The sequence below is a fragment of the Neophocaena asiaeorientalis genome, unplaced genomic scaffold (genome assembly GCF_003031525.2).
Source record: "Neophocaena asiaeorientalis asiaeorientalis breed wild unplaced genomic scaffold, Neophocaena_asiaeorientalis_V1.1 scaffold86, whole genome shotgun sequence".
Classification (NCBI taxonomy): Eukaryota; Metazoa; Chordata; class Mammalia; order Artiodactyla; family Phocoenidae; genus Neophocaena; species Neophocaena asiaeorientalis.
In genome coordinates this window covers 9,384,417-9,408,985 of record NW_020175039.1, presented here as the reverse complement: position 1 = coordinate 9,408,985, position 24,569 = coordinate 9,384,417, and the positions used below count along the sequence as shown (strand labels likewise).

The window sequence follows — 24,569 nt, the reverse complement described above, 5'->3', positions numbered from 1 at the left end:
TAAGGTATTTATTGGAGTAAGTTATAATAAATGAGGATTTGTACTTTCAGGTTTAGGAATAGAATAAAATACTTTTTATAAACATTTTTTGCCAAAATTGTAAAATAGTTATCTAGTAAAATAAGTTGCCATTCATATCAGTTAGGATCATTTAAGTGAAAGTGTGCATGTGTTTTATGTGCAGGATTAAACAGGACCCCGTACATCTTCAGAGGCATGTTTGCACTTGATTAAAAACTAGAAACCTCTCATGCTTTACAACGCTATTAACATGAAGCTAAAAAGAAACAAGGAAGATGTTATACATGAGAAATATTAAAGATGTTAATTCCTAGAAAAGAGAACCATATCAAAGCTTTAGATTTGCTCTGAAACCAGTTTTTATGCTATTTTGAAGAGACTCCTAATTTAGAAAGTCCAAATCATGTTTAATTTTTTAAATGGAATCTCTCACAGTCATAGAAAATGTACCATCAGGACTATGTAATCAATGTGAAGCAGATGGTGGAACAATTATCTGGTGTATTTGGGTACTACCATTGGCCAGTTCATAGAGTGTGTGCCAGGAAATTCATTCTGTATTTTCAATCTGCTTTCTGGTTATGATGGATAGTGCTTTTTTAACAAAAATCTTTGTATTATTTTAGTGTCTATGATATAAGCTACATCTACACGGGCAACTGTTTTTTTTTTTAAGTCCAATTGGAGGTATATAGTAATGATTTCAAGATTCGAATTTTTGAGTTTGAGCTGTGATTATTTTCAGTATCAGCATAGCTTATTACTATCAATTCTTTGGCTAAATAACTGCTTCCTAGTATATACAAATCTTAGTATTTAATTTTAAAACCTTAAATATTTAAAATTATATGGTATGGTTCACAATGTAGAGAAGACACTTTTTAAAAATTTTTTAATTTTAATTTTTTTATACAGCAGGTTCTTATTAGTTATCCATTTTACACACATCAGTGTATATATGTCAATCCCAATCACCCAATTCATCCCACCACCCCACCACCACCACTTTCCTCCTTTGGTGTCCATACGTTTGTTCTCTGCATCTGTGTCTCTGTTTCTGCCCTGTGAACCAGTTCATCTGTACCATTTTTCTAGGTTCCACATATATGCTTTAATGTATGATATTTGTTTTTCTCTTTCTGACTTACTTCACTCTGTATGACAGTCTCTAGATCCATCCACGTCTCTAAAAATTACCCAATTTCTTTCCTTTTTATGGCTGAGTAATATTCCACTGTATATATGTACCACATCTTCTTTATCCATTCATCTGTCGATGGGCATTTAGGTTGCTTCCATGTCCTGGCTATTGTAAGCAGTGCTGCAGTGAACACTGGGGTGCATGTGTCTTTTTGAATTGTGGTTTTCTCTGGGTATATGCCCAGTAGTGGGACCGCTGGGTCATATGGTAATTCTATTTTTAGTTTTTTAAGGAACCTCCATACTGTTCTCCATAGTGGCTGTATCAATTTACATTCCCACCAACAGTGCAAGAGGGTTCCCTTTTCTCCACACCTTCTCCAGCATTTGTTGTTTGTAGATTTTCTGATGATGCCCATTCTAACTGGTGTGAGGTGATACCCCATTGTACTTTTGATTTGCATTTCTCTAATGATTAGTGATGTTGAGCAGCTTTTCATGTGCTTCTTGGCCATCTGTATGTCGAGAAGACACTTTGGAATGCTAATTCAGAATTATGTACAGAGTTAAGGACTTTAAAAAGACATTGAAAGCAACTACTTTTTAGCACTTAGGATAAGATCATCCTAAGTAATACGTATTTTATTTTTCAAATTACAATTACATTGATCTATTAATCTCATCTTGGTTTCAATTTTGTTTTTCTAACACATTATATTTGGTAACTTCAGTTATCACTATCTGGCTCTCTATAGGTGGTAACATAATTACTTAGACACATTGTATATATACCTAGTTCTAGAACACTGGTGTTCCCTGATGACAATCAAACATATTTTTAGTTTTAAATGTAAGAAATGACTACACAGTAATGCTGACATTATTATATGTCTAATATTCCTTAAACTCAATTTTTATTTTCCAAACATAATAGTGGAGAAAATAGTATAATGAACACCATTTACCCAATGACTATAAGATTTTTGTCAATTTTGTTTCATCAATACCCTCCCCTTGCATTTTCATCTATTTTATTCTGAAACAATTCCCAAAGAATGATTTTTTTTAGTGTAAATACTGACTACAACAAAAAGAGTACATTTTCTCAAGATAATGACTTCTCAAAATAACCTTTATCTATTTGGCTGTATATATTTTTAGCCTTTTTTTCTGAAAATGGTCTCTATTTTAGAGATAGCTGAAATATTAAACTTTTTAGTGTTCAGAACTCCTTGTAAATCACATCAAGCTCTTTTGAACATGTGCAAGATTGTTAACTGAAACTTAAAATATATCAACCTAGATAGAAGAGCCCTTGAAAAGACAGTTTTCTTAAGTTATTTTCTTTCCTGCAAATACTGAGATTATTAGGAAAGCTCTTTAAAAACTATGACATATGTTTCTAACTATAGAGATTATAACAGTTTTATTCTTTAACTTAAAGGAAATTCAGTGTGACTTTCTGGGTTGGCATTTCTTTTGGAGGTTATAATCTGGTATATGAATGGAACTCCGATATTAATAATCAGAATATCTAGTCAGTGCAAAGGAGGCTTGAGTTTAGGGGATATTTTCCACTTTCTAAAACACATTGCTTGTTACATAGGTGTTCAGCTCTTTCTTTTCCTTTGCAACTGTAATTCCCATTTCACCCCCACCTTCCTTGCAATTTTCCTTGGGATTTTTCTGCATTTGAAAGTCTGACTGTAAATCAAGGGACTCCAAACATTGGCAATCTGTTTAACAAAATAACTGTGCTGATTTCTTAGTGAAGTCAGATGTAATTTATTCACACTGGAGTCTTTTAGGAGGCAAGATTATAGAATGAGATGGATTGCCAAATGGAAAAACAGTGGGAAAGTAAAGCACTGTTTCAGTGGCCTAGAAGGTGGCTTGTTTTTGTTTTCTTCTCTAACGCAAAAATTGACTCTGGCTTTGCATATGTGGAATGACTATCCAAAGTAGGTTGTAGTTTTTTGGGTTTTGGGTTTTTCTTTTTTCCTGCAAAGTGTTCATTTCTCTTAAATAACAGCATTTTGATCTTCCTTTGGGTAACTCTTGTACACTCTCAGCTTTTGTAGTGGGCAGTCAGTCCTGGCTTTGTCCATCACACCTTTCCACTTGCCAGCCATAGTAATTGATCCAGGGATAAGCACATGATCCCAGCTTGACAATGTGGGATATTTTTACCCAGCATGAAACTGCTGAGCAATAAAGGTACTCTTGCCATGGATATTAAGTTTGGGAGGCTCTGAACCTGTTGGGACTACCAAGTAGACAGAGCCTGCCTGAGAGTAAATCCACACTGCAGAAAGCAGAATTGAAAGACAGTGAGGGATGACACTCTTATAACATCATTCCAACCTCTTGGTCTAACTATTTCTGATTTCAGTCTACTTGTATTTCTGAGTTGTAAATCTATATTCTTATTTTTTCTTTGCCACTTTGAGTTTTCTTTCAACTTGAAACTGAACAGTTCCTGAACTAATACTCCATCTATTGACAAGTCAAATTCTATTTAAAAAAAAAAATTGCAGTGTCAACTTTGTCATTTTTATGCCTCATGTACACATCTAAATCATTTGTGTCTTGTAACTTTAACCCCAAGTATTCATCAGGGCCCTAAATCTCAAATTGTCTCTTAGCTTTTATCAAAAGCCCATTTGATATAAGTTGGGATGCCAGATTAAGAGAGTAAGAAAGAAAAAGTGTGATGGAGAAAGTCTGAGTAAAAACAACCTAATCATATAGTTGCTTTAAATTTTCTATGAGATACAAAGCCTAGGCCATCAGAATGCAATATACTAGAATATTACTTTAGATTTCCATAAAATGCCTTCACAGAATTATGAGTTAATATAAATTTATTTAGCACTTCAGGTAATAGCCAAATCAGCTTAGCTTTCTGACATTACTTTTTCCCCAGGCTCTAGAATAGAAAAGGTTTACAACAATCTTGGGTTGCCATTCTTGCTTTAACACTAGCTCTGTTACTTTAAGGAAGTTACTTCAGCTCTATGATTCCATTTCTTTCTCTGAAATGAAGCATGAAAATAATGTTTTCTTCACATATGGTTGTAAGTATTACAGAATATAATAGAAAATATTGAGGAGAAAGTAGATAATGGAAACTAGTGGGTTTTTAAAAATTTTTTTTATTGGTGTGTAGTTAATTTACAATGTTGTGTTCATTTCAGGTGTACAGCAAAGTGATTCAGTTATACATATGTTCATTCTTTTTCAGATTATTTTCCCATATAGGTTATCACAGAATATTGATTAGAGTTCCCTGTGCTATACAGTAGGTCCTTGTTGGTTATCTAATATATAGTAGTGTGTGTATGTTCATCCCAAGCTCCTGATTCATCCCCCCACACACACACCTAAAACATGGAAACTAGTGGTTTTATCTTTTATCAACCCCTTCAAATCACCTTGAAGGTAAAATGTCAATTAGATGGTAGGACTGTGTATTTCCTCAGGTAATGAATTATGACAGATTTGAAATTTAGGCTAAAGAGTTTAATGATTTTTTTCTAAAACCAAGCAAATTATTATACTATCTTTAACTTGTTTAGCCACTCCATACTCAAAAGAACTTTCACATTTGGTATCCTAGCCGTTCTTTTCTGGTTTCTTGGCAGTGGATAGAGAGGTTATCCTCAGGCTATAATTCTTTTATCACATATTTGCATCTTCTTGACTGTAACTATTAATGGTGTAGTGATGCTGATTTATCACTTAACCACTTTCACCCACTGGACGATATTGCCCAGGAGTAGGAAAGGATGACGTTCTAAAAATAAGGATGCAATTATTAATAATTCACCATCTCAGCATTAACCAACATAAGCTGACAGGGTTTTCTGTCCCACAGATAAGACTCCACATTCAGAAAGGGGGATTCCCTTATGACAAAGTTAGTGATGACACAAATGTCCCTAAAGAGAAAAATTTCCGAAATATTAGAACTCTGACTTTTAAACTGCAGTACACATTATGGTTTAAGTAGTAAAAACAAAAACAAAGTACTTTAATTAATTATAATAATGTTTTAGTTTTAATTACTTTTTGGTATAAAATATAAGCCTTCGGGTCCTTTCTCTATTCAATAATGGGAAAAAGATATTGCAGTCTATGATTTTCTCTCAGCGTCACTTTACCAGAGCTTATCTGATCCTCAGAACTGAACTGAAACTAGATTTTCCTCTGACATCAGCAAAAGCTTTTCTGAAATGTTTGCAAATCTCCAGGTGCATGGGTCCCTGAAAATTTTATTTCAACACTGATCAGCTGCATAGGTGAAGACCAAGTTAGGAAAGAGGTCTACAAGAATTTCTTAATGAAAGCAGGTGGCTGTTGATATTCTAAATAGATTCAGTAATTAGAACATTTTTAGGACTTTAGGGTGCATCTCACAAGGGATTTCTGTAATATTTAGAAGACAGCTCACATAGGAAAGCACTTGTTCAGGAAGATATTCATTCATGCTCTCCTAATAAATAGGGGGAAATTATTTTAAAAACTACATATGGTAAGATCAAAAGTTCTGTTCCTAGCAGGGAAATACTTTACTTTTTGGATTTATTGCTGAGTTTTAAGAATTTCTGCAGTGTCAAAGAACTGCCTTCCTATTATATAGGATGTGGATTTCAAGTGTAAGTCAACAAACAATTACCATATTTGTTTGAAACTTTAGGGTGAACAGATGAAACATACCCTGTGGAACAAAATTCACTTAATAAATAACATCCCATACCAAGTTTAAGTAACAGTAGATTTTTATCTTCATCCTCTCAGTTTGTTGTATCCGTTAAACATGTTATCTATTCTAAATAACATATCTGCTTGACTAGTCCTAGAATAAGATGTTGAAACTGTCTAGTGTCACTTTATGATGTGAGTTTCCACCAAGAGAAATTTAAAATGCATTTATTTTTAGTCTATATTTACACTTTGACTCAATCCTTGTTCCAGTGGTACTACCTGCAAAAGTTAAGACCTTTTAGCAAGAGTATACATAGCAGAAAAAAATATTGAAAAAGTTTAAAAATTGTTACCAGCACTTAAGCAAATTAAATTGCCAAGAAGTAATTTTTTCTGAAACGTATTGATTAGTGATAGGGTGCAAAATAAACTAAATCAAATTTCACATCTCCTTCAGTTATGTTTTTGAAATTCTGAGTAATGACCCAGGTTGAGCCATTAATGCAAATCCTCAAAACTTAAATAGTTTCTTGATACTTTTCATTTTGAGGCATCTTTTAAAGAAACAACAGATGCCTCTCCACATGCATTCTAAAAATCAATACACTTAATCAATAATGCTCTCCACAGGTAATAAATGCTGAGAAGCATTTCTGCCTATCTATATTGATCGGGAGAATTGCTTCAAATTGGTTCAGATGTGTATAAAAATCATTTCCTTATTGATCAAAGCCTTCTCTACTCTGTTATTTCATATATGGCATACAACTCTTTTAGACTTCATGTATATCTGTGATAAACAAATATCCTGTGATCTGTGTATGAAACTAATTTGAATGAAATGTAAAATGGGTGTTTTTGTTTCTTTGGGGGAACATATTGCTTGAAATTTAATCAAAGCATGAATAAGCATGAGAAATTACTGAATTTAATGAGAAATGTAATGATGTTTTTATTCACATTTTAATTATTTGTAATCTTAAAATTTAAGCTTTTTTGAGTCTGCTTCTATCATAACAGAATTCATGCAGACACATGCATTTAATCCAGAATGATGCAGTTCCCGGTGGTATAAACAATAGAAAACTGCACAGTTATAGTCAACTGTTGACTCATATTGCTGGCAAGTTATATTTTGGTAACATGATCAAACATGTAAGTGGACATTGTGACCTTTTTGCTAATATATGTGTTAAGTGTATAGACAGAGTAATAAGTATGTCTTCTAAATTAATTGTCTAACAATAAGTGTACAGTTTCAACAGAGCATTTAAAGAGTCTCATTAAATAGGGTCTATTCATCTTTGATCCAAACAATTGATTCATTGGGTAAATATTATTAGATTAAGGACTCTTCCAAGGAAGCTCAACCTCTAAGTCTTGATACATTAACTAGTGTTGTGAATTATAACGAAAAAGCCAAAGATTCCTGTCAACATGACTTAGTAAGTTTCATAACCTTATACTACCTATTTTCCTTATCTGAATGTTCCATTACAAAATGGCGTTATTTTGGCCACTGTATAAGCTACTGTGGAAAGTGTCACTGAACCACTACCTCCTTAAAACTTGACCACCAATTTTTACTTATTGAAAGGTTTCATACATCTCATGATTTTCATTTGGAATTTCGGGGAATATGAATTATCATATAGTCAAGTTCCAATATCTCAACTTTAGATAATTTTACTTTATCTAACAATTTGTTTAATTCTGAAGGAATCTCTTATGCAAAACTAAGTTGAAATCTTTCAACAAAACAAGTGTAAGGAATTGGATAAACTATGTTCACTATATTCAGAAATACTATTTGAGTGAATCTGAGGAAACGCTAGTCAATGTTGAAAGCATAGCACCAGAAGGATGATATATTCTGGTTTGTTTCCCCTAGAGCAAGAATAAAATAAATTTTATAACATCTTAATATAAAACACTTGCCAAAGATGTGGAGGTATCTATCTTTCTGCTCACTAAGGCTCTACTGAATCTTGGGTACGGATAAACTAAAAGGATAAACCTGCTTTCCTAAGTCTCTCATATATGCCCAGGAAGCTAACTAATTGTACAATAAGATTCTTGGAGTCAATAAGTACCATTAGGGTAACCACAGAAATGAAATGTTTGAAATATGTCTTGTACTTAAATAGAAATTAATCTTAAAGTATTCCTAGGAGCAAGCAGAGATTCAGCTGGAAACTGGAGCTGCACACCCAAGAGATATTTACTCTGACTCATGTTACATTCTAGTGAGGGCAGCTTAATCACAGTGGGAAAGACAACATTGAGCCAATCAATCACTAAAAATTCATCTGGAGGTATTAGGGCATGACGTGGAGGATAAGAACGTTAGCTCTGGAGTCAGATAGTCCTCATTTCCAGATTCCACCACTTATAAGCTGCATGGCTTTGGGGAAGTTGCTTTTATCTGGCTCACTTTCCTCCTGCAGGAAGCAGAGTGTGTGCCAGCACCGTCCAGTAGAAACATAATGTGAACCACATATATAGTTTAAAATTCTTAGTAGCCATGTTTTCAAAAATCAGGCGAAATTAATTTAAAATTTTTTTAATTTAATACAATGCATCCAAATTAGTATTATTGTGATATGTAATTAATTGATAAAAAATTATTAATGAAATATTTTACATTCTTTTTTCATACTAAGGCTTTAAAATCTGGTGAGCATTTTACAATGATAGCACATTTCAGTTTGCACTAGCTGCATTTCAAATGCTCAGTCAGTAGCCATATGTGAGTAGGGGCTGCTATCATGGATAGTGCAGGTATATATTCACCCCATAGGGTTGCTGGAAGGATAAAATGAGATAATGTGTGTAAAGTGTTTAGAAACGTGTTTGGCAAATAAAAAGGACGAAAAAAGGTAGTTGTGCAAACTGTTACTGTTATAACTGAGTACTGACTACAGCAGCCTAGGTGCTAAACTGGGGTGAAAGCAAGAATATATGACATGACTCTGTTCCTGTGTAATTACAAAGTTAAGAAGGCAAGATAAATAACTATAATTTATGGCATCTTATTACCATATGAATGTATGAATAAAATGCAGTAAGTGCTCAGAAGAGGAAGATCTTCCCCACTAGAGTTGCCTTGTACCCACCCTGGTGAAGAAAATCATTTTGAGCTGGGATTTAATCAATGGGTTGACTTTTCTCAGGAAGATAATAAGGTAAGGGACCATAAATATAGCTAAGAAAAATATTCTACCAGAGGAATAATAGGAGCAATAATTCAAAGGTGGGGAAGTGAAAAAATACACTCAAGAAATGATGGCAATTTTTGATGGAGAACACAGCGTTCATGTAAGAGTGTACTTGGGTGAGTACATGCAGATCTGGATTAGTGAAGGGTGTTTAAAAGCCGTGCTAAGATACTAGGACATTTTCAGTGTCAGAAGGCAATAGTAAAAAGAGCACTGATTTGGAAGTCAAAGATCTGATTTTAACCAAGTTCTACAATTGCCATGAATATGCCAATTTCTTACCTTGGGCGAGTCACTTCATCTCAGTTGTGTCTTTTTTTTTTTTTTTTTACATCTTTATTAGAATATAATTGCTTTACAATGGTGTGTTAGTTTCTGCTCCGTAACAAAGTGAATCAGCTATACATATACACGTTCCCATATATTTTAAAGTGACGTAATTAGATCTAAAAAAACAAAACCTGAGAATGTCAAGAGTTATAAGGGGTCTCTCTGTTGTCACAGTTCCTGCTGTTTTTGTTGTTGTTCTATTCAAATTTATGGTATTATAGGATGGGAGTAGCATAATTGAAGAAAGCTTTAAGAATTAATGTATGTAGATTTAAAAGTAAAGAAATTGTAACCAAAAATCACTTGGGGTTATCTTTTCAATGGTCCTGACATCTTAAAAATAAGCACTTCAATATTGTAAACATAACAGTTGGAAATGGGAAAATTATAGAAAAGTAGCAAATAAAAATTGATAAAAGTTGGGTTAAGGATGGAGAGGGAGAAAAGGTGTGAAATGATTGCCACTGCAGTTTGGACTCTGAAAAACAATATAGTATTCATAATTGAAATGGAAGAACTAGACAGATAATTTTGCTGGAGATGTGGGAAGGGATGTAACATAATTTTGTAGTTTTTTAGTAGGTACAATATATACACTAGAATGTGTGCTTTTAAGAATTAATTGATATATGTGGGAGATGATGGAGGAGTAGAACATGGAGCTCACGTCCACAAATACAGCAAAAATACATCTACAAGTGGAACGATGTGCACAGAACACCCACCGCACGCTGGCAGAAGACCTCAAACTTCCTAAAGGGCAAGGAACCCTCCACGTACCCAGGTAGAACAAAAGAAGAAAGGAAAAAAAGAAATCGGGAGGGCACTGTGCCTCAAGGAGGGAGCTGTGAAGGAGAAAAGGTTCCTCCTTCACCCTGGGAAGGTGCCTCACTGGCGGGGAGATCTGTCTGGATGGAGAGGGAGCTTTGGAGCCTCAGAGGAGAGCACAGCAACCAATGTGCAGAGGGCAAAATGGAAAGCGACCTGCACAGAAGGTCAGTACCACCCCACTGCACTCTGCAACCTGAGACCACGCGTCTGCTGGTGCGGGCAGGGGCTGGGCGCTGAAATTCAGGTTTCAGTGGTCAGACCCAGGGAGAGCACCAGGGTTGGCTGCATGGTGACAGCCTGAAGAGGCTGGAGTGTAGCAACTGAAGGTCACTCGGAAGAAGCCTGGGCCTGCCAGAGAGGCAAGGCACCATTGTTGGGGGGCACACGAGGAGAGGGGCAGGACAATTTCCCTGCACGCATGTGCTTTCAGGGCTTTGGGGGCAGGTGCAAGCCACCGCTGCCATACTGAGCTCCAGGGTGGGCACAGGCTGCCGCCACCACTAAGAGACCCACACGTGGGCTCCAGTGGCTGCCCCCACTGTCCTGGGAGTGCGTGGGCCATGGCTGCAGCTAGGGGACCTGCAAGCAGGCACCAATCACTGTCCCTGCTGTCCTGGGGAGTGGGCAAGCTGCCACCGCTGCTAGGAAACCCTGCAGCAGGCAACAGTCTGCTGAGAGTTAACACCTATCTTGAAACTCGTCCCAAAAATTGCAGAGGAAGGAACACTCCCAAGCTCATTCTATGAGGCCACTATCACCCTGATACCAAAACCAAAGATAGCACAAAAAAAAATTACAGGATAATATCACTGATGAACATAGATGCAAAAATCCTGAACAAAATACTAGCAAACAGAATCCAACAACACATTAAAAGGATCATACACTGTGACCAAGTGGGATTTATCCCAGGGATACAAGGATTCTTCAATATATGCAAATCAATGTGGTACACCACATTAACAAATCGAAGAATAAAAAACATGATCATCTCAGTAGATGCAGAAAAAGCTTTTGACAAAATTCAACACCCATTTATGATATTAAAAAAAAACCTCTCCACAACATAGGCATAGAGGGAACCTACCTCAGTATAATAAAGGCCATATATGACAAACCCACAGCAAACATTCTCAACAGTGAAAAACTGAAAGCATTTCCCCTAAGATCAGGAACAAGGCAAGGATATCCACTCTCGCCACTTTTCTTAAACATAGTTTTGGAAGTCCTAGCAATGGCAGTCAAAGAAGAAAAAGAAATGAAACAAATCCAAATTGGAAAAGTAAAAGTAAAACTGTCACAGTTTGCAGATAACATGATACTGTACATAGAAAATCCTAAAGATGCTACCAGAAAACTACTAGAGCTCATCAATGAATTTGGTGAAGTTGCAGGATACAAAATTAATACACAGAAATCTCTTGCATTCCTATAAACTAACAAAGAAAAATCAGAAAGAAATTAAGGAAACAATCCCATTTGCCCACACATCAAAAGAACATACTGGCTTGGCCAAAAAGTTCGTTTGGTTTTAAGTAAAAGACATTTTTCATTTTCACCAAGAATTTTTATTGAACAATGTATTCACTAACCAAATGAACTTTTTGGCCAACCCAATACCTAGGAATAAACCTACCTAAGAAGGTAAAAGACCTGTACTCAGAAAACTATAAAGTACTGATGAAAGAAATCAAAGATGACACAAACAGATGGAGAGATATACCATGTTTTTGGATTGGAAGAATCAATATTTTCAGAATGACCATACTGCCCAAAGCAAACTACAGATTCAATGCAATCCCTATCAAATTACTAATGGCATTTTTCACAGAATTAGAACAACAAAATTTACAGTTTGTATGGAAACACAAAAGACCCCAAATAGCTAAAGCAATCTTCAGAAAGGAAAACGGAGCTGGAGGAATCAAATACCCTGACTTCAGACTATACTACAAAGCTACAGTAATCAAGACAGTATGGTACTGGCACAAAAACAAAAATATAACTCAATGGAACAGGATAGAAAGCCCAGAGATAAAACCACACACCTATGGCCACGTAATCTATGACAAAGGAGGCAAGAATATACAATGGAGAAAAGAGTCTTTTCGATAAGTGGTGATGGGAAAACTGGATAGCTACATGTAAAAGAATGAAATTAGAATATTCTCTAACACCATACACAAAAATAAACTCAAAATGGATTAAAGACCTGATACTATAAAGCTCTTAGAGTAATGAAAATAAAAATAAACCAATGGAACCTGATCAAGTGTAAAAGCTTTTGCACAGCAAAGGAAACTAAACAAAGTGAAAAAACAACCCACAAAATGTGAGAAAAAATATCGATATTTGCAAACAAAATGACCAACAAGGGATTAATCTCCAAAATGTACAGACAGCTCATGCAGCTCAGTATCAAAAAAATGGGCAAAAGATCTAAATAGACAGTTCTCCAAAGAAGCATACAGATGGCCAAAAAGCACATGAAAAGATGCTCAACATCACTAATTATTAGAAATGCAAATCAAAACGACAATGAGGTATCACCTCACACCAGTCAGGATGTCCATCATCAAAAAGCCTACAAATATAAATGTTGGAGAGGGTATGGAGAAAAGGCAACCCTCCTACACTTTTGGTGGGAATGTAAATTGGTACAACCACTATGGAGAGCAGTATGGAGGTTCCTTAAAAATCTAAGAACTACCGTATAATCCAGCAGTCCCACTCCTGGGCATATATCCAGAGAAAAACCATCATTCTAAAAGATACATGTACCCCAATGTTCATTGCAGCACTATTTACAATAGCCAAGACATAGAAGCAACCTAAATGTCCATCAACAGAGGAATGGATAATGAAGATGTGGTACATATATACAATGGAACATTACTCAGCCATAAAAAAATGAAATAATGCCATTTGCAGCAACATGGATGGACCTAGAGATTATCATACTAAGTGAAGTCAGACAGAGAAAGCCAAATATCGTATGATATCACTTATATATGGAATCTAAAGAAGAAAATGATACAAATGAACTTCCTCACAAAACAAACAGACTCACAGACTTTGAAAACAAACATGGTTGTTAACAAAGGGGGGGGAAGGTGGGGGAGGGATAAATTAGGAGTTTGGGATTAACATTACACACTACTATATATAAAACAGATAATCAACAAGGACCTACTATATAGCACCGGGAAGTTTACTCAGTATTCTGTAATAACCTATATAGGAAAATAATCTGAAAAAGAATGGCTATATGTATATGCATAATTAAATCACTTAGCTGTACATCTGAAACAATACAACATTGTAAATCAGCTATACTCCAATATAAAATAAAAATTAAATTAAAAAAATTGATATGTGAAGCCCATGGATGTTTTAGTTTCAGAGTTTCACAAAGTCATAAAATCAATCCCATAATTCTTTAGTGTTAATATGAGCATTAAATTTGAGCCTATTTACTTTGGAAATTCGGTGGCACTCAAAGAGAAGCCCCAAGTGTCACACTTATCTGAGTTGTAATTTATGAAAGAAATTTTAAAGCCAGTAAAAGAAGCAAGACTTTTTGAATAAAAATATTTCAATTCAAATCCCAGCTTGACCTTCTCTGAGTCTCTTTCTTCATTAGCTAAAAAGGGAGAATATCTACCTGTTAGGATCGAGTGCAGAACATGTGAGGTAACCAGTGGAGCTCTAGATGCTCAATAAACGATGGCTACTGTGAACTCATTCTAGCAGATCTGAAAGACAAAGAAACTCATATCCTTTCTTTTCAAAAAAAACCAATTTTATACTACTACTTATATCGTACCACAACTCCTCCTGCAACAAGCATGTACTCATTACTGATTATGTCAAGTTTCATAGTTAGTGTCAAAAATATTTCAGTAATATGCAGAATTCCTAAACTTAAGAATTTGTCTAGGTTAGGAGGTAAGTGTTAAAAGATTCAGGTAACTCCTGGGTATTTTAGGTGTATACTCTCAAATTGAATTTTCACACATGTAAGTATCTAAAATTAATTTTAAAATCTTTAGTTTGAAAAAGTGCCAATATTTTATTTGCAGTTTGTTAGCATGCAATGAGTTTCCAGTTTTTGTTGGTTCATCCAAAGTGATTACATATACCCAGATAAAATGTTACCACTCAATCTCCATGGGTTAATTCATTTTACAAACTTCAAGAGATTCAAACATTCAAGTTTTATACTAAATCCAATTGAGACTGCTTTGCTGAAGATATTATTAAACCTACATTTTTCAAAAAATTACTTTTTAAAACAGAGTATAAAGAAGCTCTATCATGTTAAGTAAATTATAAGTTAATTTAGAACTAAAATTTGAGGGAAACACTAATTTTTAAAGGTTTGTTCGCTCATCCAATAGCAGAGCAATAACTTTGAGTGAAGGTGAAATTTAGTGCTTATCTTCTTTAGCCAAAAGAAGTTAGCAAATTAATTCAAGAGTAAAATGGGTAGTAATACATGTTATCCTCATTCAAACTCATTGGTCAGCAAACAAGATACTGATACTGATTTAACCAACAAGAAATTATTCTGAAGTCTTGATGGATTAAAACAAGTATTAAGTTTTTCAGAGATGTGTGGATCAAGACAGGCATAATCACTCATTGTTGATATTTACTGATTTATATAAAAGAATAGCAGTTATAAAATTATATCAATCTTCTCCCCAGACTGCCTACTTTCTTCCCATTCTGTAAAAGTTTGGGAATCCTGATAACTTAGATGTTATGTAAAAAATGACTTGCTTCGGGCTCCCCTGGTGGCGCAGTGGTTGAGAGTCCGCCTGCCGACGCAGGGGACACGGGTTCGTGCCCCAGTCCGGGAAGATCCCACATGCCGCGGAGTGGCTGGGCCCGTGAACCATGGCCGCTGAGCCTGTGTGTCCGGAGCCTGTGCTCCGCAACGGGAGAGGCCACAACAGTGAGAGGCCCGCGTACCCCAAAAAAAAAAAAAAAAAAATGACTTGCTTCTTTTTTGCTTAATACATGTTGAGATATTTATATTTTTTAAATACCTTTATGAACAAATTTGGCTATTTTATTTTTAAATCAGTGTTAGCAAACTATATTATTCTATGTTTTTTAATAATATACTTTAAATCCATGTGGTATTTGTGGAATATGTGCATTTATAATTTAGTATAATTATTCTTAAAATACCGTGCTAAATGATATTTTGAATAATCTATTCAGGAGTTGCATGTTAGGAGACAAAATTTTATTAAAATGTTATAATGGTTAAATATTTTATTAAAATGTTATAAAATTTTAAAATGTGAAATAAAAAATAAATTATATTTCTATTTTGAAAGAGGCTTATTCACTTTAACATGAACATTGTTGGTACAAGTTTTCATAAATCCTCATAGTACTATTTAAAATTTCATGTCTACCATATTTTAATTCCATTGACCAAGTTTGATGTAGGTACATCGTCTATTCTTCCGAAATTTGTCATTAAGACTGTGACATTGGTATGACAAATGATTCATATTGTAGTTTACTTTTTATTGGCAATCATCAGGATATATAGAAAGATAACTATGCACATGTCTCTAAATACTCTGCTTTGTAGAGATGTCACCAATAGTCATACTGTGATTTTTTCTTTTGAGAGTGCCACCTCTCTGTCTCTCACACCAACAGATACTAATGTAGTAATTGACACATCCTGGTAAGTAATTTTGAAAATCTTCTAATCTAGAAAGAGTTTAGCATCTCAGATCCCAGTAAAACTAATTTTGGAGTCAGACATTATATGCCATGTAATAATCCAATATTTAGAGATGAACATGATTTTATGTATATATATACACACACAATCTTACAGCCTTTTGAAAATGAGTTCAAGTAAACCTGAAAACCTCACCATAAACTTGCTGACTCAAATCTGTTCTAACAAAGACACATTTTTTAGATACCTGAGGCACGGTGCTGCTGAATTATATAATCCTATCATTAAATTCCAATATTATCATCTTCTCTATTTTATTGAACAAGCTTTCAGGAATTACCGAGGACTTTCATAAATACTTCCAATTAAAATTTTTACAGATTTGACTCCAACAAAAGATAATGGTTTAAAAGCTAAATTCTTTCCTTTTTCTTTACAGGCTTTGATTCTGTTTGGTTTTGTTTTCAAAAATAGAAAATGATATTTACCACCTTCCTAGTTGTTGTGTGAAGAATACAAGAAAAAAGTTATTTGATTCTTAGGAAAGTCACAAACAACAATTGCCTACAATGTATGGCTAGAAGTGTAAGCCATATGTAATGCCTCTGTCGGCAAAGACTTAGTAGAAGGGGCTTTATAATAAATATTCACATCTGCTGCTTTGGACACTCTAATCCATCCTAAGGATCTTTGCTGTGTCAGGCTTTGTTCTAAATGAAGAAGCTCAGTAGATATAAAGGTTTGCAAATAGGCCATCTTTATCATGATTAACTTTACTTTTATAACTTTTCTCTGTTTTAGAGATATTCGTGTCAATTTGGGTTATAATTCTTGATTAAATATTTGACTGTGACTTTTATGGCAATATTATTATTGAATTTTTATTATGGAACGGAAAAATTCTATTTTAACAATATATCACCTACTTAACATCTGTCAAGAAGGCATCACTGATAAAAATGCTGTACTGGATGTGGAAAAAATGACTAAAACCCCAGGCTCTGGATTCAAAGTGCTTGTGATTAAATGCTAGCTCCCTCCGTATCTAGGGTGTCATCTTAAGCAAGTTACTTAGCCTTTCCAGGACTCTCTTTCTTCACCTATATAATGGAGTTAATATTATTTTCTTTATCATTAGATATTGTAAGGATTATATGGAATTACCAATATATATGTTAGGTACTAAATCCAGTATCTAACGTGTCGAAAGAGTTTAATGAATTTTAAATGGCATTACTGGAATGATAATATTATATGCCTTCTAAGTATGATTAGATAATCCCAGTGACAGTACTAAAGTCATTTATTTAACCCACATACTTACGTAGACATATTCTGTTGTTTTTACTTACCTCCAAATTCCCTGACAGTTTGCTGCTGGACTTCTTTAATAAAAAGTATTGGGCTTCCCTGGTGGCGCAGTGGTTGAGAGTCCACCTGCCGATGCAGTGGACACGGGTTCGTGCCCCAGTGCAGGAAGATCCCACATGCCGCGGAGTGGCTGGGCCCGTGAGCCATGGCCGCTGAGCCTGCGCGTCCAGAGCCTGTGATCTGTAACAGGAGAGGCCACAGCAGTAGGAGGCCCACGTACCGCAAAAAAAAAAAAGTATTAGTTAGAATGGGATTGCTGATATGTTTTTCACTTTAAGGAAATTATTAACTCACAAATATATGGTATAAATATTATGACAATACTCTGTGCAGTATTTAGCTCTCTTATGAAACAAAATTTTAGTTTAACAGAATTCTGAATTTTAAATTAGAGTAAAAAACCTAAGACATCTTTGATATGGAGGTATTTATTTTCACTTCAACTCCAAAAACAATTTGTTGCGCTAATGAGTACCACAATTTTTAAAGTATAAATGTGTATTATTCTAAGTAGTGATTTAGTATACTAAACAAATTTAAGTATAATAAACAAATTTAAGTTATAAGTTACCCACTGTGTGTATATATGTATATATGTGTATGTGTATATATGTATATATCTTTGCCTTAAATACATTTTGAATCCTATTTTTTAATACTTTTTTTCAGAAATAATCCACTTGAAAAAAGAAAGCTTCATTGCTTAATTGCTTTCAATCTCATCTTCTCAATTATTAATCCCAAATATAAGGAGCCTAGCAGGGCATTTGATGACCTCTGCATACAAAGTAGATAGAGCATTTAAAAATTTTATAATCTAATCATTGGCATATCTTAATTTTAACTGGAATTATTTCCTATACAGCCAGGAGTTAGTTGATATTTAATGACTGACATCTAATGGAAAATGAATCTGAATTACAGTTGAAACAAAACTGTATATTCTGTTGCTTATAAACTGTGACTGCTTGAAATAAAACTTTGATATTCATTCTCTCTCCCTCTTTCTCCCTCCCTCCCTCTTTCTCTCTGTCAGGTCAAGTTTTAGCTCAAGCAAGTGGCAATGGGGTTATCCATTTACTGGATCTTAAATCGGGGCAGATCCACAAATTGATGGGCCACGAGAGTGAGGCTCACACGGTCGTATTTTCTCATGATGGAGAGACTCTGTTTTCTGGAGACTCCGACGGCACCATTCGAACGTGGTCTTGACGGTCAGCATATTCCACTGTGGAGGGCATTCCCTTTAAGGCTTGAAAATGCCTTGTATAGTCCCAACCAGTAAATATCTGGTTAAATATGCCAGCAGATGACATTTACAATTTGCTTTAAAACATGCTTTGGACATATATTTTAGTGCTCATTACTGTTACCAATAAAAAAAAATAACTTTCTGCTCATTTATTTGCGTCTGGGTCTTTTTCTTTCTCCTTTTGATAAGAATTTCGAGACAGAGCATCTTTGCTAGCAGTTTGGAAGAAACAGCTTTACAATGACGCCTAATGACAGACTAGATGAATTACAGATTGATTTTGAATGTTACAAAACAAACTGCAGGAGAACCAGGCTACTTTTTTAAAGTATCAAATCTAAACTGCAGGAAGACCTGAAGTTTAATCATGTAGCACAGGGAAAGTCTTTCTGTAAGCAAAGGGTCAAGTAGAATTGGGGAGCATACATTTTCACAGATTCTTTAACAATGATTACACTTTATCTGTTAATAATAATCAGAGACTGCAGATGGCTTAAGTCTAAACGCTAGGCTCTTCCAGAACTTTCATCTCTGAAGCCCATGGGAGAATGCATTAAGTATAATTACAATAAAAAATGAAAAGAAAAAAAATTGTAGTCTCAATGCAAGTAAGTATCTTGCACGTAAAATGCCTTTCCCCCTCCCAATGCATGCATCCACTGTATAAAGTGCGACTGCTTAGAGAACGCTCTAGCCTGGTCCAAAGGAGCAGCTCGGATTTCGACCGAGCTCGGCTCAGCAGCCAGTTGTTGGCGCTGTCCGTGGTGCTGAGGAATTCCCAGCTGCCGGCAGAATGAGCTCCAAATCAGCAGTCTGCAAACTGCTCTCAGCGATGCAGAAACCCAGCTAAAGTTGCTCCTTTCCTTCACGTCCACAGTTAGTATTTTCTGGTGTTTAAGAGGCGATTCAAGCAACATATCGTGGATGATGCTGACGGTATTGCCAGCGGAGTGGGTTTTAAGCTACAGCATGCTGTCGCTGATTTTGATCCTCAGAGCCTAGCCAAATCACCTCTACTGCCATATCAAACACTGTGTAAGTGAACTCATGTGTGGAGGAGGCGTAATCAGCCGGGAAATTTCATAGAAGGATCTGGGAAAAGGCTAAAAATAAGTTCAACATGATTCTGCTACTGGGGTCTGGACTGCTATAGGACCAGCATTGCTTCTTGCTTTGAATTCTGAAGACAGATCCAAAGCATATTTCTTATGTGTGTCTGCAGTGTTTCTCTCTGGAAGGGCGGGAGACTGCTTCTTGACTGTGTTTTGAAATGGGAGGTAGAATGGACTGCCTTTAATTCAAGCCTGAAAATGTATTCTTTGGATAATTAAAAAGAAACTGCTTTTCTAAAACATACCTGATCTTTTAGTTTGTATTGGTCAATGACCCCCACCACCACCATTTAACCTCCAGAGTGATTAGGTAAGTGTATCTCATGACATGAGTTATGTTTGTTTTCTCAAAGAAATAGATGCAGTCATTTAAAATCATATGTAGCAATATGGGGTGGGGGCAAAGTTTAGCTGGGAAGTGATCCTCAGTATAGCAATGTTTGCTTACTTATTTAAAAATCTTCAGATAAACATTTTGATTTCTCTAATGTTTCTTCTCTTAAATATTAAACGGCACTAGAGTAGCTTAATTAAGAAGAATGCTCTTGAAAAAAATAACTTTCTTATACCGAAAAGACCTTGTTTTCTCCATGCAGATTTTAAAATATATTTCATATAATAAAAGCATGCTTAATGTTTATATAAAGTAGGTATTACATCCCTATTTTTACCTTTAAGTTTACATTCACCCTAACCTGACACATTAATGCCTACCTGTAGCTTACAAAGAGATCATTTTCTACGTCCTTTTGAAACAGAATGATATGTGTATTTTATATGGCTTATCTTGCATGTATTGACAGATACTACTAGAAAACTATAAGAAAGCACAATAGCTCCTTTTTCTTCTAAGATAAACTTTCTAAATATGTGGGAAATGCATGCTTTAATTGGAAAATTATGCTTTTTCAGAAGCTTGTATTATGTTTGTGGGCTCTGTAGTAATTTAAGGGAAAAAATGCTTTGTCAAAGGGAGCTTCCAGCTTCTCAAGTAGAATTATAGGTTTGCTTTTTTTTTTGTTCTGTCATGACTCACTGTTTTTGACATATTTTAAAAGAAATCCATCTCCTTTATCATTACCTACCCAAAAGGAATTCTAATATTAGAGAGCAGTTTTCTCTTAAAGGAGGTCATGAATATACTCCCTTCCATTTTATTATTACTAGAATTTGCATATCTAACTTAAAATGCAAGTATAATAGTTCTTGAAGTTTTCTACTGCTATCTTTATCTTATTTAAAATTATCTGCATATGTTAGACTAAAAATCGATGGTTTATCATTGCTATTATAATCTGAAAATAAACCAACAAATAACATTTATAAATGATCTGAAAATGTCCTGTATACAATTTTAGCAATATTGGCATAAAGCCAGCACCATTTAAATAGGCAAATGAACTATTTTACACTTTTCTTATCTATTACTCCCTAAAGTCACAGTTTTCCCAAGGCTTTGTATGAGTTAGTCACTCTGATAATTTAAATAAGAGCCCACTGCCAACACTCCCCACCAAGCACTAATACTAAGTGAAGTGTATAAGAGTCAATAACACCAAATTAATATGGCATATTTTCTATGAATTGGCAACACCCTATTATTTTTAAGAAACTTCAATAAACAGTTACACTGCCATTTTTATGCAAATTGCCTAAATGCAAGTATCTTTGGCATGTCAAAAAACAGTTATGTTTTCAAGAGTGTGTGAATGTCATTTATTTTATATTGAATTAATTCAAGTAGTATTTATTACATGAATATTAGAGTCAGGTTGCTGTAAAAATAATTTACAGATACATCTTTCCTGTCCACTAGGAGCTTACTTCCTGAGTAAAATAAAGGTGTGGACAATAGTACAAATAAATTTTTAACAAATCCTTTTCAATACCTGGCATTTTATTATTTAAAGTTTTCTTTCTTTTATTCACTGTGGAATAGTTGTGCTATTTTCCTGCTTAACTATGTTTCAAAATCCAGATTCATGTTCACTTAAACAAGTCACCTATATTGAGACCATTGTTCTCCAATTATGGGCGTAAAGAAGTAGGAAGACCTTTGTAGTAGCTGCATCCAATGATAATTTACATTCAGCTGTTGGTTTCTTCCCTTTCTTTTAGAAGTAGAATGTCTTCTCACTAATCTCCTGAGTTTTCTTTCAGATGATTGTAACATATATACATTCTGTCACTCATTAATCAGTGAATTCAAAGAGAACGTGAATTCAAATATTCTCGAGTTATTTGTAACTATTAGTAAGATCACCCTTTTGAGTCTCGGTAAAACCACTTCTTACAATTTAGACAAAGCTAGACCTTTGAAATTCAGAAGGTAAATTTAAGCTGAAGATTCCTAGGCAAAGTAAGTCCATAAAGGACAATTTTAATGCATATATTGCCAAGGATCAACCCTCCAAACTTCATAATAAAGTGTAGATAGTTGCATGAACTTAGTCGATTTGAGGTCTTAGTAGCTTCCAAATAGATCTCAAATAAACATGTTAAGAGCATGGGTTTAAATGAATCTATATTCTCTTTATATATGTCAAATTATTCTTTTTAAATATTTATTTTTCAGCCTGCCCCTCTTGTATTCTCATGGAAGGAGCTGAGTATATCTAATATTAGGAGAACATCCAGAATCCTTTGAGGAGGGGGATGGCTCTTCATATTCATGAAGCTTGCATACTTCTGTTGGTCATCCCCAGATTGGTCACCTCTGCTGCCATCAGTCATGAAGACTATCCTGCTGATGAAGGTGACCAGACTTCCAGTAATGACAATCTGATTTTTGATGACTATCGAGGGAAAGGGTGTGTGGATGACAGCGGCTTTGTGTACAAGTTGGGAGAACGATTTTTCCCAGGGCATTCCAACTGTCCATGTGTCTGTGCTCTGGATGGACCTGTTTGTGACCAGCCAGAATGCCCTAAAATTCACCCAAAATGTACTAAAGTGGAACACAATGGATGCTGTCCTGAGTGCAAGGAAGTGAAAAACTCTTGTGAATATCATGGGAAAAATTACAAAATCTTGGAGGAATTTAAGGTATGAGTTACCCTTTTTATTTATTGAATACTAACTTTTTACACCACATACTTAGATTGCTACATTAAAATTACAGTTGGAAAAACACAGTTTTAAATTTCTCTTTGATTTACAAGAATATGACTCCAGTTAGCATAAGTACCAGTGTGGTCAACAAATAGGTAATTGGTTTGTTGATCAGTATCTGTAGGGTTTCACAATAACTTTTTCCTTCAGAAGTATTTGGAGCATGTTGCCATCTTTTATTTTTGCCCTTAAACATTTCCTTGGTGTTATAACAAAATATGTTTTCTGAAGGAAACAACTTTGTTTAAAGGCTATGTGTCCATTTATGTGTTTAAATTTTGTGAGTTTTTGGGTGTGTGTGTGTGTGTGGCTTATTAGCCTGTAGTTGGAGCCATTTAATTATAGTCTAGAATTATCTATTTAGTGTATGGAAATGCAAGTGCTACAGAGACACACTTCTGAGCTGTGGTCTTTATATTAAGAATATACATTGGACTTACTTGTTGTAGAGCATGGTCCCCATTCTATTCTCTGCTCATTAGATTGGTTTTTTTTACTTACAGGACCCCAGAGAGAACTGAATTTTTATCATAGTCCCTTGTAAAAGGTAGTAAAAAAAAAAAAAAAAAAGACTAATTTTTCAGCCTTTCAGCCTCCGTGGTATTTCTTAGTCTTTCTTTTATGCTTGTGTCATATTTTCAAGTAACTTGGAATTCACTTTTATCTCTTCTTGGAGTCTCTTTTCTCTAATGGCTAGTTTTAATTAGCATTTCCTACAGCCAGGTATGAACCCTTAAGGTATAAATTAATATATCAACACGTCCTCAGATGTAATGGCAGTTTGTGCCTTGGAGTTTCTGTCATACTGATGGCTTGATATAAAGATTTTCATTTCACCTAACCAAGTTCTGTGACAAGGTGCTCAGAATCTTGTAGGCAAAAGAAGATATAGCTAGTTTTCAGTGAGACTGTTTATGTTTGAGAGAAGAAATGTTCAGTTATTAGCACTGACCCAACTTCCTTCTTTACAAGAATCAAATGGTGGAAGAAGTCAATACGTGGAAAAAGGTTTTAACTGATCATGATCAGAGTACTTCCTGTGTATTGGCAATTCATGGCATTTGGTCTATTCCAAGTTATGGGCTCAAACCAGTTCTAATTTACCCAAGGAACCCATTTATTTTAACTAGATTCCTCAGGACATGAGAGAAATTTTAATGATAATTATCATATTCAACTTTCTTACACATAAGTGTTATTCTAGACTTTTTTTTCACATATATGATACTTTGTTGCACAATATTGAGAAGAGGCTTGAGAGTCTAGTAAAATTACCATTACTGACATCAAATAATAGTTGAGTATCATATATGTATTAATGCCTTTCTGGTCTTTAACATCTTGGACACATTTTGATATTAGCTACTTTTACTCTTAGGTTAACAAAAGTAAATGCAAATACTCAACACGTGATTGACTCTAGACGTGGTTCTAGAATCATGTCACTCTCCTCTAACATGCATATTTATCTAGAGTAGAATGCAAAAGGACATTTTAAGATAGCCTAGCCTAAGCAAAAAGTACCCCAGATAAAATGTGAGATTATTACATATTGATTACCAAATTATATAAAAGAAGAAAAGATACTGACTTTTTTTAACTTAGCTCACCACTTAAAATGCTATAGTTTTCCCTGTTTTTATTAGATTTTATTTTATTTCAAAGGTAATAATTATTTTACCATGTCAAATAATAAAGACATAGCAAGTTAGTAATTGCTTTACTCCAACTATCTGTCTCTGCTATAGTTAATATTTAATCTG

General features: G+C 34.8%; 2 protein-coding genes across 2 annotated transcripts in view; both read left to right on the top strand.

The window, feature by feature from the left end:
- The window catches only part of SPAG16 (sperm associated antigen 16), an 843,476-nt gene extending 824,933 nt beyond the window's left edge, over nucleotides 1–18,543 (top strand). The window contains exon 16 of the mRNA XM_024763282.1: nucleotides 18,368–18,543. Within this exon, the coding sequence (XP_024619050.1) occupies nucleotides 18,368–18,543 (176 nt within the window). The remainder of the gene's footprint in view (nucleotides 1–18,367) is intronic.
- A 3,807-nt stretch (nucleotides 18,544–22,350) lies between these two features.
- Nucleotides 22,351–24,569, top strand: part of VWC2L (von Willebrand factor C domain containing 2 like) — a 149,003-nt gene continuing 146,784 nt past the window's right edge. The window contains exon 1 of the mRNA XM_024763331.1: nucleotides 22,351–22,740. Coding sequence (XP_024619099.1) covers nucleotides 22,351–22,740 — 390 coding nt within the window. The remainder of the gene's footprint in view (nucleotides 22,741–24,569) is intronic.